The following is a 14,985-nucleotide window of genomic DNA, read 5'->3' as shown; positions in this document are numbered from 1 at the left end:
TATTTTTTATTTTGAAAGAAAAATAGACTCAAAGTATGATTACAGTTGATTTGATATTTGATTAAGAAAGAGAATAAAAAGGACGATCACTTGATTGAAAATCAAGGTTTATTATGAAAATATTTTTGTGATTTTTGATTTTTGAATGTTTTTGTTGTTTTGGAATAATAAATGAAAATTAAACTAACGGAGCAATAAAATTAAAAGCGCGTGGATTTTTGTAGTGACGTTGGGTCACCACAAAATCCCTAATCTAATTTTTTTGTATTTTTTTATATATATAAAGCGATAAAGAAATAAAAACACACACACACGCACACTTTTCTTATTTACATTTACATTGGACCTAAAAACATTCTAATTGCAGGAAAATAAATGACAATAATTAAAATGCTAAATAGAAATAAAATAAAATGCTAAAAAGAAATAAAATGCAAGAAAATAAAAGAAAGGGACAACCGAAGGGACAAAAATTACCGAAGGGACAAAATTCCGAAGGGACTTATTCCGAAGGGACAGAAAAAAGAGAGAGAAGAAAAGAATAGCTCGTCAACACAAGCTAAATGAGGGAGAAGAGAGAAAAGTTCTTTGACAACTCAAGAGAACTTTTGATGTGTGAAATTGTGAGGAATGAGAGCTATATTTATAGGTGAGGAGGTTGATGAAAATGGAAAAATGGTTTAATGGATTTTGATGGTGATTTGAATGGTGTTTAATGGTGAATTTTAAAAGAGGAATGTTAAAGTTGACACTTGACTTGAATTTTTTTTTTGGACCTTGGACATTTTATTTTTGGACCTATTGACACTTTGTTTTTTTTTTTTTTGACTTGGACAATAAAATAAAAGTGACCAAAATAAAATATGAAAAATGACTAATTAAAAGAAAATATAAAAATTAGAAATAAAAATTAAAATTTATAAAATTAAATAAAAGATGGAAATTAAAGAGTAAATAACAAATAATAAAAAACTAAAGAAAACTAAAAATATAAAAATATAAAGAGAGAAGAGGGTCTGACTTGAAACCAAACATGAGATATTTTAAAATACCTCTCTGCCAAATTTTTCACTAAAAAGTCAGAGACTAATCAGGGTCAAACGGCGCATGAATGTGGGACCTTAGGTCTAAAATTCGGGTATGACAGATGCCCCTATTTAAGTTTCTTCGTCTGGAGATTTGAAGATGGAATCTTTGAGTTGACGGGACGAAGAGACTTAAATACAAAAGTACATCAATTTTGGACCTAAGATGCTGTGAAATGCTTATGATGCAAGTATGAATGCAGGATGGCAAAGACAATTTGACTGGGAGTAGAAACAACAAACGGGATACCCAAATTCGTTAAAGGAAGGGATCCGACTCCGCTGGAGAATTGCAGCTTCACTGGGGAAGAGATTGTCTGCTACCGTATCGGTTTGGAACGATAGCTTAATGAAGACAAAACCTTTTTAGCGACATCACTTGTACAGATAAACTGGGGATGACACTGGAGAGAGAAAAAAAATGTGATTTCAAACTGAAACTTGGCGAAAGGTAAACTCAAGTGGTCCGTTGTTTAGGACTGGCAGCTTAAAATAAGACAAAAAGGAAATTCAAGCGGTCCGTTGTTTAGGACTAGCAGCCTGAAATAAGACAAAATGTAGACTCAAGCGGTCCGTTGTTTAGGACTGACAGCTTGGAACAAGACTAAAAGGAAACTCAAGCGGTCCGTTGTTTTGGACTGGCGGCTTGAAACAAGATTAGAAGGTAAACTCAAGCGGTCCGTTGTTTAGGACTAGCAGCTTGAAACAAGGTAAACGTTTGCGAGAATCCACCCGGCTTTTGATAAACATTTGCGAGAATCCACTCGGCTTTTGATAAACATTTGCGAGAATCCACTCGGCTTTTGATAAGGTTTGCGAGAATCCACTCGGCTTTTGCGAGAATCCACTCGGCTTGGTAAACATATGCGAGAATCCACTCGGCTTTTGCGAGAATCCACTCGGCTTGGTAAACATATGCGAGAATCCACTCGGCTTTTGCGAGAATCCACTCGGCTTGGTAAACATATGCAAGAATCCACTCGGCTTTTGATAAACATTTGCGAGAATCCACTCGGCTTTTGCGAGAATCCACTCGGCTTGGTAAACATATGCGAGAATCCACTTGGCTTTTGCGAGAATCCACTCGGCTTGGTAAACATATGCAAGAATCCACTCGGCTTTTGTGAGAATCCACTCAGCTTTTACGAGAATCCACTCGGCTTGGTAAACATATGCGAGAATCCACTCGACTTTTGCAAGGTTGTGCCGGAATCCACCAGGCTTTGTAAAAGATTGCCGGAATCCACCGGGCTTTGTAAGAGTTGGCCGGAATCCACCGGGCTTATAATGAGTGACATCTCTGGACCAAACACACTGGGATGACACTTTTGATGATAAGAAGGTAAATGTCAGATGTTCATGTGTAGAAACTTGCGGCTTGACACAATGATAAGTAAAGACCGAACTGAAGAGACACGACCGAAACAAGATTTTGGTGACTAATTCGATCATGTGTGAATGATGTCGTGTATATGTTGTGTATGCATGAGTGTATGAACATGTGTCAGTATTAATGTATGAATGTATGATTGTATGAATGCATGAATGTATGGAGGTAGCTTGTACGACTGTATAAATTGGATATGACAAGCGACTCGATGAAACGAGACAAGATATGTAGGATGGGAGGCGGACAGACATCACAGTACAAACACTCGGCAAACTTCCTTGGAGATGATGTGATTGAACAAATCAAGCCGTTGGCGGTGTAAAACCCGGCACAAGGTAGCAACTGATGCCTCTTGGGGAGAGAGCCTATTGTTAACCAAAAGTCTGGAAGAAGTCGCCATTTGTGAACCGGCGCAGGGTGTACTTCCATCGGCATGCTTCAACAGTCATTTTTTTGTATATATATATTTTTTTGAAAATCCCTAACTTTTGCCTGGACCGCCCTTTCGGGTTTTCAGTCCACCAGGAGTATATTCTTTTTTATGCCCCTAATTTTTGCCTGGACCGCCCTTTCGGGTTTTCAGTCCACCAGGACGCTCTCTATTACCTAAGCCGCCCTTTTGGGTTTTCAACTTAGCGAGTTATTATTTTTGTATTATATTTTTTGTATTTTTGGACTGTGACAACATCTTGCTCAAAGCAGAGGTCCTCTCCATTGTGCTTAGCCATGTCTCCCTTTCGGAGTGTAACCGTTCTCGAGGTGGATGTTGATGTACGCTTCAACTACTCACAAGTTCAAAGAGAGCGTGCTTGTTGTTCACACTTTTCAAAAGATGTAAAAAAAAGTTTTTGTATTTTGAAAATTTTGCTTCAAGTATTGCCATCAAAAATAGAAAAAATTTCGTAAACAGAATAAATGAGAGTTCCAAATAAATGGCACGGGCTCAAATTTGATGAGTTGAGTGGTGGCCTACCAATGGCGTGGTCCCACAGATCTTTGAAAAATTTGGAAAAATGGTAAATATAATGGGAAGGTACATTGAACACAATAACCGTTATTCTCCTTGACAACTTTGAATGCCCCAGATCCGAGTCTTTGATCTGCAGATGCTTCGAAACGGAGGTTCTTTTGACGACTGGATGCCCTAAGAGGACTGTGCTGACTGATGCAGTTACTTGTCATGATCCTTAAATTTTGCATAGATTGCCCTTTTGGGTTTCGACCTATCAGGATAATCATTTTTGTTCATGTCTCTAATTTTTTCCTGGACCGCCCTTTTGGGTTTTCAGTCCACCGAGACGCTCATTTTTGCCTAAGCCACTTTTTAAGATTTGCGACTTACCGAGCTTTTATTTTTGACAGAGTATTTCTTGACTGCACTGGCCTTCATAGGATGTGCGAGTTTGTCACCACCCATAGTTGTAAAAGTATTGCACATGGGCCTTCATAGTTAGGCGTCCACTTGCCCCTGGAGTCTGGTTGAAAAAGATAGTACCCTTTTGAGCACAAAGACTCCTTTTTTGAAATTCACGGGACGAACCTTCTTGTTGGAAGTTTATTTCAAACCTCTTTTGATATATTTGTACAAGGTCGTCATACGTTTAAATTCGATCAAGCTTGGACTTTAGCAGAACTCCTATTGACGAGACTTCGACCTCCACGGAAAGCACGATCTCCATGTTGTATACTGAGGGAAGGAGGGGGGTTACCCCTGTTGAAATGTGTACTGAAGTATGATATCCATGCGAGGCAATGGTAACCTCTCATGCCAGTCTTTGTAAACGACTGCCATCTTCTGGACAATGTTCTTGATTTTTGTTTGCAGCTTCGATGGCTAAGATGCCCCAGTATGTGAGAGATCTCATTGGGAATCTCTTCATTCTCTTCTTCAGTTTCGGACACAAGGAACTCAAAGTTGGAAGAGAGTACAAGGTTAAAGTGTTCAACAGGTTTATTAATGCATGATTTGATTATTGATTTTGACAAGTAAGTACATGTTATGATTATGCAGATGTTTGAGAATGATTAAAGAAAGTTTTTTTTTGTTTTTTGTATTACCATTTTTCCAGAAAAAGCACAAAATAAAATCAAAGTCGGGATAGAAACGTCTTTTTATTAATGATGGAAAATACATGAAGCAAAAAGCCCTACCCAAATTCACATTCGTCTCGGGCGGGACGAAAGGATTTTTTTGAAAAGCAGCAAACAACCAACAAACACATTATTTGAACAGATAAGTAGTAGAAGGAACATCAAAAGCGACCCAATTGCGGTTATCCACTCCATGTGTCACAATATAGTCCGGCAGTGGGTTAACTTGCACATCCGAATTCAACCTTCGAAAAGCAAGATATTGGCTTCAATCAGCTTCTGGACTTCAATCTTCAATGAGAAACAGTGCTCGATGTCATGGCCGGGTGCTCCTTGATGGAAGGCACAGGAGAGGTCAGGTTGATACCAAACCGGCAAGTCGTTAGGCACCTGAGGAGGCGCTCTAGTTTGGACAAGGTTCTTCATGAGCAAGATAGGAAGCAGCTCCGCATATGTCATTAGGATTGGGTCAAATTGCATCTTTGGAGCCTGTTGCCGAGGCTGTTGTTGATGTTGGCGTTCAGACCCTTGCTGGAACTGCGACTGATTCTATGAAGCTACCAGTGAAACCACCCGGGTACTCAGCCTCTCTAATTTGGCCAGGAGTGTTGTTACCTCTTCACGAATGCTCGTGGATTTCTTGTTCAAAGAGATATGTTCTTTCCTTTTGTTTGCACGAGTTTTGTAAGTGCGAGTTGACTTTAGATGAGAACAATCGGACCACTTTTGAAACGGGTTGACCTTTTATGGAAAAGAAGAATTTGTGAGACTCAGAATTGAGACTATGAAATGCAAGACGATGCATGATATGCTTATGCAAAAATGGACAATATTTATTTTATCGAGGGACTTGTCAAAGTGATTGTAAACATCATTTGATAATTGAAAATATTACAAACAGTTTCCTTTTTAAAAGTGAAAGCAAAGTTAAGGGATAAGTCCCTACAAAGCTAAATTCTAGTTAAGACTTCTGAAGTTGTATTTCTCGGTGTTCCTTTTTACAAGGTCCATACCTCTGATGTTTATAAAAACTTATCGAAGTTCTTCGGTATTTAATGAGAAAAAGTTTATGAATGTATGCATGTATGCATGATTATGCAACAAGAACGGTGAAAACATGGTGAGGTTTAAGTCCATATGTTGGAGTCAAGGGTAAACACGCCGTATGGTAAGGACTATGGTTTCATATGTACCTGTATCACGGGTTCTATCAAGTTCCCAAAGTTTTCAACCACTTCCGAATATTCGTTAGGTGACGAGAGTACTCTCGTTCCAACAATATTCGTAGGTTAGTCTCGTTTGGGTGTAGTATCGCGTGTCAACCAATACGAGAGTACTCTCGACTAGCCACCGCACTACGTCCTAAAAGGCCAAGATGGGTTAAAGGTGACTAAAAGTTCTCAACTTCGACGGTCACTTGAAAGTAACATGCCATACGCGAGTACTCACGACAGCAAAAGTATACCTCCAAGATCCCTCCATTGAGTGGGTTATCACATGTACCAATACCGAAGAGTACTCTTGGCATGGAAACTATGATTATACCCGGTCCTATCTTAATTTCCCTCGAGTCCGGGTGTAGGACTTATCTCACCACTCACATTAGAAGAAAGAAGAAAGAAGAAGGAGAGAATATACATACACGTATTTCCATCTTTTATTTTTATATTTTTTAAGCAAGTTATAACACAAAAGTTAAATAAAAGCCAAGTTAGGCTCAACCCTCTTAGGGGGTCCCCAGTGAAGTCGCCATTTCTGTCGCGTCATTTTTCGGAGATCAAGGCTATTTGATTAGCTTTTGACTCACTTTTTTATTTCACGACTTTGAAAAAATTTATTTAAATTGGGGGGTCCGGGGGTTGGTTATATTTAGGGAAGGTATTAGCACCCTAAATATTCGTAGTACTCTACGAGAACCTCTTGGTTTTATTTAAATTATGTGCTATAACTTGCTTGCTTTTTTTAAAAAAAGGAATTTTAAATGATTAAAAAAGAAAGACCTAATTATCTGCATTTTATTGATTTGGAAGGACGAGTGTCCTCTGCCTACGTACCCGTGAGGGATCAAAACCTCGTAGTTCGGGTTGAAATTGACGTTTGATTTGTTGTGTGTTTTTTATTTAATTTTTGAAAAGGTTTTAAAATGAAAAGTCAAATGGCAAATGAGAATTGGTTTGTATTTTTTATATTGAAAGAAAAATAGACTCAAAGTATGATTACAGTTGATTTGATATTTGATTAAGAAAGAGAATAAAAAGGACGATCACTTGATTGAAAATCAAGGTTTATTATGAAAATATTTTTGTGATTTTTGATTTTTGAATGTTTTTGTTGTTTTGGAATAATAAATGAAAATTAAACTAACGGAGCAATAAAATTAAAAGCGCGTGGATTTTTGTAGTGACGTTGGGTCACCACAAAATCCCTAATCTAATTTTTTTGTATTTTTTTATATATATAAAGCGATAAAGAAATAAAAGACACACACACACACACGCACACTTTTCTTATTTACATTTACATTGGACCTAAAAACATTCTAATTGCAGGAAAATAAATGACAATAATTAAAATGCTAAATAGAAATAAAATAAAATGCAAGAAAATAAAAGAAAGGGACAACCGAATGGACAAAAATTACCGAAGGGACAAAATTCCGAAGGGACTTATTCCGAAGGGACAGAAAAAAGAGAGAGAAGAAAAGAATAGCTCGTCAACACAAGCTAAATGAGAGAGAAGAGAGAAAAATTCTTTGACAACTCAAGAGAACTTTTGATGTGTGAAATTGTGAGGAATGAGAGCTATATTTATAGGTGAGGAGGTTGATGAAAATGGAAAAATGGTTTAATGGATTTTGATGGTGATTTGAATGGTGTTTAATGGTGAATTTTAAAAGAGGAATGTTAAAGTTGACACTTGACTTGAATTTTTTTTTTTGGACCTTGGACATTTTATTTTTGGACCTATTGACACTTTGTTTTTTTTTTTTTGACTTGGACAATAAAATAAAAGTGACCAAAATAAAATATGAAAAATGACTAATTAAAAGAAAAAATAAAAATTAGAAATAAAAATTAAAATTTATAAAATTAAATAAAAGATGGAAATTAAAGAGTAAATAACAAATAATAAAAAACTAAAGAAAACTAAAAATATAAAAATATAAAGAGAGAAGAGTGTCTGACTTGAAACCAAACATGAGATATTTTAAAATACCTCTCTGCCAAATTTTTCACTAAAAAGTCAGAGACTAATCAGGGTCAAACGGCGCATGAATGTGGGACCTTAGGTCAAAAATTGGGGTATGACAGGTGCATAGAGTGGATTCAACTCAAATTCACATGGATCTCATACTTCAAAACCACAAGTTTGCATAAAGGGGACTATTGTGGTACCAATTAAACAAATTAAAGGACCTACATGCACCTTTATTTTAATAAGGGACCAATACGAACCCTGAAATAAAAATAAGAGACCAAAAAGGTGTTTAAACCTTAAAAAAAATATTTTGTCCCTAACACAGCGTCACAAAACCGGTTTGCGAGGTGAAGATTGTTCCCACTTATAAACATATGTTCATGTCATCTTTTGTCAGGCGTGTGACTCTTTAACACAACCCCCCCCCCCCCCCCCCCCCCCCACGGCCAACACTATTAGGCTTGGTACGTGGACATAAATGGTTGGTTGAGTCCAACACAACCTCACAAAACCCGCTTGGTTCAGGCCATCTTTTGTCCAATGTGGGAATCTTTAACACCCCCCTCACAACCAACACTATTAGGCTTGGTTTGTGGACATAAATAATGGGTTGTCCGATAGAGGAAACTTGATAGCAGGTGGTCCAATGGATTTTGAAGAAGGATTTGATACCATCATAGAAATTGTGGTTGAACCCAACACAAGCTCACAAAACCGGCTTGTAAAGTGATGATTGCCCTCATTTATAAACACATGTTCAAGGAATCTTTTGTCCGATATGGGGCTCTTTAACAAAAAAAAACATTGAATCTCAAGCAAATGAGAAACATATGTTTGTTTACATAGCTGTATTTTTTCTTCCTTCATGCAAAGTTGTATTTATACCAACATGCACAAAGAGATACACTATTTTTGATTGTATTTTTCTTTCCATTTTTACCCTTTATTTTAACAGATTTTTTTTTATCATTTTTATAATATTATTTAAATTATGAATTAAAAAAGTAGTTAAATCCAATTAAATTACGATCAACTTACAACAATAAACAACAATCAACAAAAATAGAAACAATACTAAACGTTAAAGAAAAATTTCTATTGACCCTGTATAGAAAAAAGCGACAACTACATTACCATCAACAAAAAAAAGGTAGAGATAAATATGTTGAGTTGATATTAATTAAAATCATTTATTTTTATTTGTCCTTCATTATTATAATATAAATAAAAGCCAAATAAATAATCTTGATTAACGTTAATTCAACATAGATAACTATATCCTTTTTCTGACAAAAAAAAAAAAACTACAACCTCCGTTCCAATTTAATTGACACAATTTTGTTTTTCACACATATTAAGAAAAATGTATAAATAAAGGGGAAAGTTGAATATATTGTATTGGGAATGATAAAAGTAGTATTATTTAGTGTTATATTGTATTGGAAATGATGAAAGTTGTATTGAAAATTGAAATGGATCAGTTATTTTAGGACACTTTTTTTTAAAAAATGGGTCAGTTATTCCGAGACGGATGGAGTATATCTTTTACTATTAGAAAGAACATAAAAATATTGTGTTCTGGTTTGGCATCTTCTCTTTCAAGAAAATTGCTGTTCACACATTAGAGAAGGCTGGGACACACATGTAAAATACGTTTTTGCCCCCTCGGCAGTTAACTGCCGAGGAATTAAAAATCCGGCTGCAGTTAACTGCCGAGGAATTCCTCGGTAGTTAACTGCCGAAGTTTTCTGAACTTAAACAAAACGAAACAGAATCAGTTCCAGTTTCGAAAATTGCTTTCAAACACATCCAAAACCACCCCAAGTGCCCATCCAATTTCGATTTTTGAGCAAAATCAAGTGCATCATCTCCATTTAATCACAAGTAAGTATCTTGACTCATTTTTAATCATAATGTTAGTTTGTGTAGTTTTTTTTTAAATAAAATTGGTAGTTTGCATGTGGTTAGGGTTGATGTTGGAATTGATATTTAGATGATTGCATGTACTTTATAATTGAATGTAGGTGTTGTGAATGTTGTTTGAATGAGTTTTAAGTACAATGTGGTTTTGAATGATGTCAAATTAACACAATTTGAGTTTGTTTGAAACTTTGCACACAAAGTGTTTGAAAAAATGCCCAAATGAGAATTGTATTGATTTTTTAGTTAGTTATGTACTTAGAGATAAATGTAGTCGATGGAAATGATGTTTAGATTATGTTTAAGTCGAATGTGGTTTTAGAATGTGATGTCAATGGTTTTTAGAATGTTGATTGTTGTTAATGTTAATGATTAAGTTATGACTAGTGTGTTTAATGTGTTTGATTATGTTATGGAAAATGATGTTAATTTATTAAAAATTTGTGTAGATATGGCCGATCAGGAGCCCATTGATCCATCTAAGATGATAGGTGGTAGGCGTGCTTAGACACAAAGCTACCGGAAGGAGAAGGAGAGGAGAAACGCACATATCCCAAAGAGGGGAAGAGGTCGGAGGGGGGGGGGGGGATGGTTCAGGGAGTTCTCAGCCTTCTGAGGCTTCTCAGGCACCGCCTGAAGAGTCGCAGGTGGTTGACCCGACCCAGGCGGTGGAGTGCCTGAATTATCAGGATCACCATGATGTGACCGACGGTGGGTACGACGAGCAGTATATGCCAGAGCAGCCGCATATGCCAGAGGAGCCAGACGAGGATGACATTGCAGCAGCGGCTGCCCCGGAGGTGTTGCCTACGGACGCTCCCTTTCCTGGAGGACCGCAGGACATATCTTTGCTTCACTCTTATGCCAGTCATGTGGCATTGCCGCTTTGGTATAATAAGGATGACGTAAGTATTTTTTTTTTTTTAAATGTTCTTTCTTTATGTTTAATTACGTGTTTTTTATATGTGTTTTTTTATATGTGTTTTTTTATATGGATGACGTAAGTAAAAACAATTATGTGTTCTTTCTTTTAGTTAACTTTTATATATGTTTTTTTTAATTCCTTTCTTTATGTTTAATTATTTTCTTTATTTTTTCTTTCTTGATTTAAATTGTTTTATTTATATGTTTTGATTATATGTTTTATTTATATGTTTTATTGATATGTTTTATTTATATGTTTTATTTATATGTGACTTTCTTTAAATATGTTTTATTTATATTATTTATATGTGATTTTCTTTAAATTGTTTTATTTATATGTTTTCTTTATATGTTTTATTTATATGTTTTCTTTATATGTGATTTTCTTTATATGTTTTCTTTATTTTTATTTTAGCATTTATCAAGTTTAATATTTATTAGTTAAATGTTTACATTGTTTTCAGTGCCGCAAGAAGCGTGTTGTAAAGCCTATTAATCACGGCCCTAAGATTTTGAGTCTCGGACGTCCAAACGACAATCAGAGATGGTTTTGGGATCCGCTTAGGGAGAGTGGCTTACATGACTTGGTTTTCTTGGGGTACGCCACTGTGCCTCACGCTTTGCTGATGACTCTATGCGAGAGGTGGCATTCCGAGACCAGCACTTTTCACATGCCTATGGGGGAGATGACTGTGACTTTGGATGATGTCGCATGTCTTATGCATGTCCCGATTGAAGGGCGGATGTTGGGCCACCGGAAGAAGATGCTGAGACATGAGGGAGAGGCACTACTGATGACTCACTTGGGTGCGTCGAGGTCGCAGGCAGAGAAAATCTGCAATACTGAGTATGGTGGATACATTAGTTATCCTAAGCTGAGGGAGTTTTATACGACGCACCTTGGTAGAGCCAACCTTTTGGCGGATACACAGGATCCAGAGGAGCTGGAGGAGTTGGAGAGGGTTAGGACTTATTGTGTGAAGTCCTACCTTCTATACTTGGTTGGATGCCTGTTGTTTGGGGATAGAAGCAACAAGCGCATCCAGTTGATTTATTTGACGGCTATGGCGGACGGCTACGCGGGGATGCGTGCTTATTCATGGGGAGGGATGGCACTTGCATACCTGTACGATGAGTTAGCTCAGGCTTGTTTGCCCGGAGACAAGCAGCTTGGGGGAAGCGTGACACTGCTCACTGTAAGTAAAAATTAAATTTAAATTTAATTTTTTTTGTTAACTATTATTATTTTGTTATATTTTGTCGTTAACTTTAATTTTTTTGTTAACTATTATTATTTTGTTATATTTTGTTATATTTTTTCGTTAACTTTAATTTTTTTGTTAACTATTATTATTTTGTTATATTTTGTTATATTTTTTCGTTAACTTTAATTTTTTTTGTTAACTATTATTATTTTGTTATATTTTGTTATATTTTTTCGTTAACTTTAATTTTTTTTGTTAACTATTATTATTTTGTTATATTTTGTTATATTTTTTTTGTTAATTGTAAATTTTATTTTTTTAGTTAACTTTAATTTATTTATATGTGATTTGTATGGTTTATGCAGGCATGGTTTTTGTCGCACTTCCCTAAGTTTTACACTGTTGATCCAAACCCGGACTACATTGAAAATTTACCGGTTGCGGCGAGGTGGACTCTTCAGAAGGGTCATGGAGAGGGGGCCACGTATCGGTCATTGCTTGATCGCATTACGTTTGATGACGTATGCTGGAGGCCGTACGAAGGGCACAGGGAGTTCCAGCCTTTCGAGGAGGTATTTTGGTATTCTGGTTGGATCATGTGCGGCGACCGTAGGGTGTACCGTCACCTGCCGGAGAGGGTATTGAGGCAGTACGGACACGTCCAGTCCGTACCTAGACCTCCGACGGATGTTCCAGCGCTGACACCGGCTGAGATTGTGCAGGCCTTCACGGACTTCCGCACTCACACGCTTAAGGCGGATGATTGGGGTGAGCAGGCAGGAGAGCAACCATGGCGTATGGCAGAGGGCTATGTACGATGGTACACGCTTATGTCTCACCCTCAGATTTTGCCACTTCTTCCGGGAGATGTTCCGAGGCCTCCAAACGAGGAGCAGATCGTTGCAGAGCAGTGGGAGCGGTACGAGGCGAGAAGCTCCCCTGACACCTATGACATGGTTAGCGGCGCTGTTGCCCATGCTGATGAGTTTTTGGGTCAGGAGGTGATGAGCATGACCCCTCAGCAGTTGTATGCGGCCTTGCAGGATGTTAGGCAGCAGATCGCGCCGATCATTACCAGGAGGAGAGCCCAGAGACCGAGGAGGAGACACCAGCAGCACCAGCATGACCAGGACCAGCAGTAGGATTAGGACTGCTACTATTTTTAGGATTTATTTTTAGGACTTTGGTGTATTTTCATGACATTTGGCCGTTTTGTTAGTACAGTACATTTGTTGTTACTTTGTTTGGATGGCATTTTTTTATGACAATTGCTCGTTTCCGTATTATATTTTCAATTTCAGTTATGTATGTAATTTGATTTGACTAGCTTTATGGTTTGGCATCGAAACAATGTGTAAAAACACATGTAACAGGTTCTGCCTTCAACAGGTTCTGCAAATACTGGCTTCAGGATTACTCGGCAGTTAACTGCCGAGGAAAAGATGAAACCGGCGGTAGTTAACTGCCGAGGTTTTCCTTGGTTCTACACTGCCGAGGTTTTCCTCGGTACTAAACTACCGAAGTTTGTTTTTTAATTTTTTTTTTGATTTATTTTGTTTACTTAGAATTTTGTTAGAAAATTATTAGAAATTCTTTAAAAATTATTTTATGTTATTTAAAATATTGCGATAGAGTGAATTCGAATAAATATTGCGATAGCGTGAATTCGAATAAATATTACAATAAATATTGCGATACAGGTTTCGTTACATTACATAAATGGGGCATTCCAACTACAACAACTGTCTTACCTCTGAAATGGGGTAAATTCAAACTTGCCAAACGGCGAGGACTCAAGCATTTCGCTCGCTATTCATGCTTTCCTTTGAAAAGAATAAATTTTTGTCAGGCTTGATTTAGATGAAGGTATTCAAGTGCCACCGAAATGAGGTCCATTCCTTGACACCTAATACCTTCATCTAAACCATCCCAACAAGAATTTAATCTTTTCAAAGGAAAAACATGAATAGCGAGCGAAATGCTTGAGTCCTCGCTGTTTGGCAAGTTTGAATTACCCCATTTCAGAGGTGAGACAAATGTTGTAGCTTGAATGCACCTTACCCTAACTAATGACGATCTTCTGGTGGAATCAAGCTGTTGATGATATCTTCAGTTGATCTCAGCAACGTCACCCGCATATCGATCCACTGGAACTTGGTGTGCTCCCAAAACATGCTCGTCACGTTTTCGTCGTTCTTTAACTCCACCCAAGTGAATGATACGCTCCCCTCGTCGAGCTTTGGACGTTTATACAAAATATTTTGCACCCTCCTTGTGTCTCTGGGGTTGACTCCTTGGTAGTTGATCCTTGAGACCTCTTAACGCTACATCAAGGCACCGAACCTTCAACCTATGAGTTTCTCCGCCGTTGAATGTTGCATGAACGTCGATCCATCCGGCCATTGTTTCAAATCTACACACATAGAAATTTAAAAGAATCAATGAAAAACTCATTCAAACATTGCAAATTATACATAGACTCTAAAAATCATAAATTAAAAAAAAAAATTAACGTAAAATATAGCAAAATTATTCAAATTATATTTACTCTTAAAATAAATCATATAGTCTTACTAAAATAAAATAAAAAATATAAAACACCAAATTAAAAAATAACCCTAAAATTTTTAAAATATAACATAATCATCATGCAAACATTTTAACAAAATTAATCAACTAACATCTAATCTAAAAATGATTTATAACATGTAAATCTAATTAAAAACTAAAATAAAAAATTAATTTAAAACACCAAATTAAAATATAACCAATAAACTTTAAACTATAACATAAACATCATACAAACATTTTACTCTAAAAATGAATTATACTATGTAAATCTACTCAAAAACTAAAATAAAATAAATATACTCAAAAACTAAAAAATAAAAACATTTATAACAACTAAAATTTAAGTTAATAGCATTATAATTACTTACTTGTGATTTTGTTGAATAAATTTGGTTGGATTTGGTTGGGTTTTTTAGAGAGATTTGTGAGAGAGATTTGAGAAAAAAAATTTGAAGATGTGATGAATAATGGAGATGAGAGAGCTTCTGCCAGACTTGTAGCAGAAAACTTCGGCAGTTAACTACCGAGGAATTCCTCGGCAGTTAACTGCAGCCGGATTTTTAATTCCTCGGCAGTTAACTGCCGAGGGGGCAAAAACGTA

At 36.6% G+C, this 14,985-nt stretch overlaps 1 protein-coding gene across 1 annotated transcript; it reads left to right on the top strand.

The window, feature by feature from the left end:
* Positions 1-10,236: 10,236 nt before the first annotated feature.
* LOC146910996 (protein MAINTENANCE OF MERISTEMS-like) lies at positions 10,237-13,096 on the top strand. Its single transcript, XM_085727711.1, has 3 exons — positions 10,237-10,589; positions 11,073-11,804; positions 12,179-13,096. The coding sequence occupies exons 1-3, from the start codon at positions 10,416-10,418 to the stop codon at positions 12,953-12,955; spliced, it is 1,683 nt and encodes a 560-aa protein (XP_085583837.1). The 5' UTR covers positions 10,237-10,415; the 3' UTR covers positions 12,956-13,096.
* The last annotated feature ends 1,889 nt before the right edge of the window (positions 13,097-14,985 follow it).

This window comes from Medicago sativa, chromosome 7, assembly GCF_051527215.1.
Source record: "Medicago sativa cultivar Bolivia chromosome 7, Bolivia_mono, whole genome shotgun sequence".
Taxonomy (NCBI): domain Eukaryota; kingdom Viridiplantae; phylum Streptophyta; class Magnoliopsida; order Fabales; family Fabaceae; genus Medicago; species Medicago sativa.
The sequence above is the reverse complement of the archived record's forward strand: the minus strand, read 5'-3'. Positions and strand labels throughout refer to the sequence as shown.

Coding starts and splice junctions, on each gene's coding strand:
- LOC146910996 (XM_085727711.1), top strand. CDS start 10,416: ATGCCAGAGCAGCCGCATATGCCAGAGGAGCCAGACGAGGATGACATT. Junction 10,590..11,072: donor TTTGGTATAATAAGGATGAC/GTAAGTATTTTT, acceptor CATTGTTTTCAG/TGCCGCAAGAAGCGTGTTGT. Junction 11,805..12,178: donor GAAGCGTGACACTGCTCACT/GTAAGTAAAAAT, acceptor TGGTTTATGCAG/GCATGGTTTTTGTCGCACTT.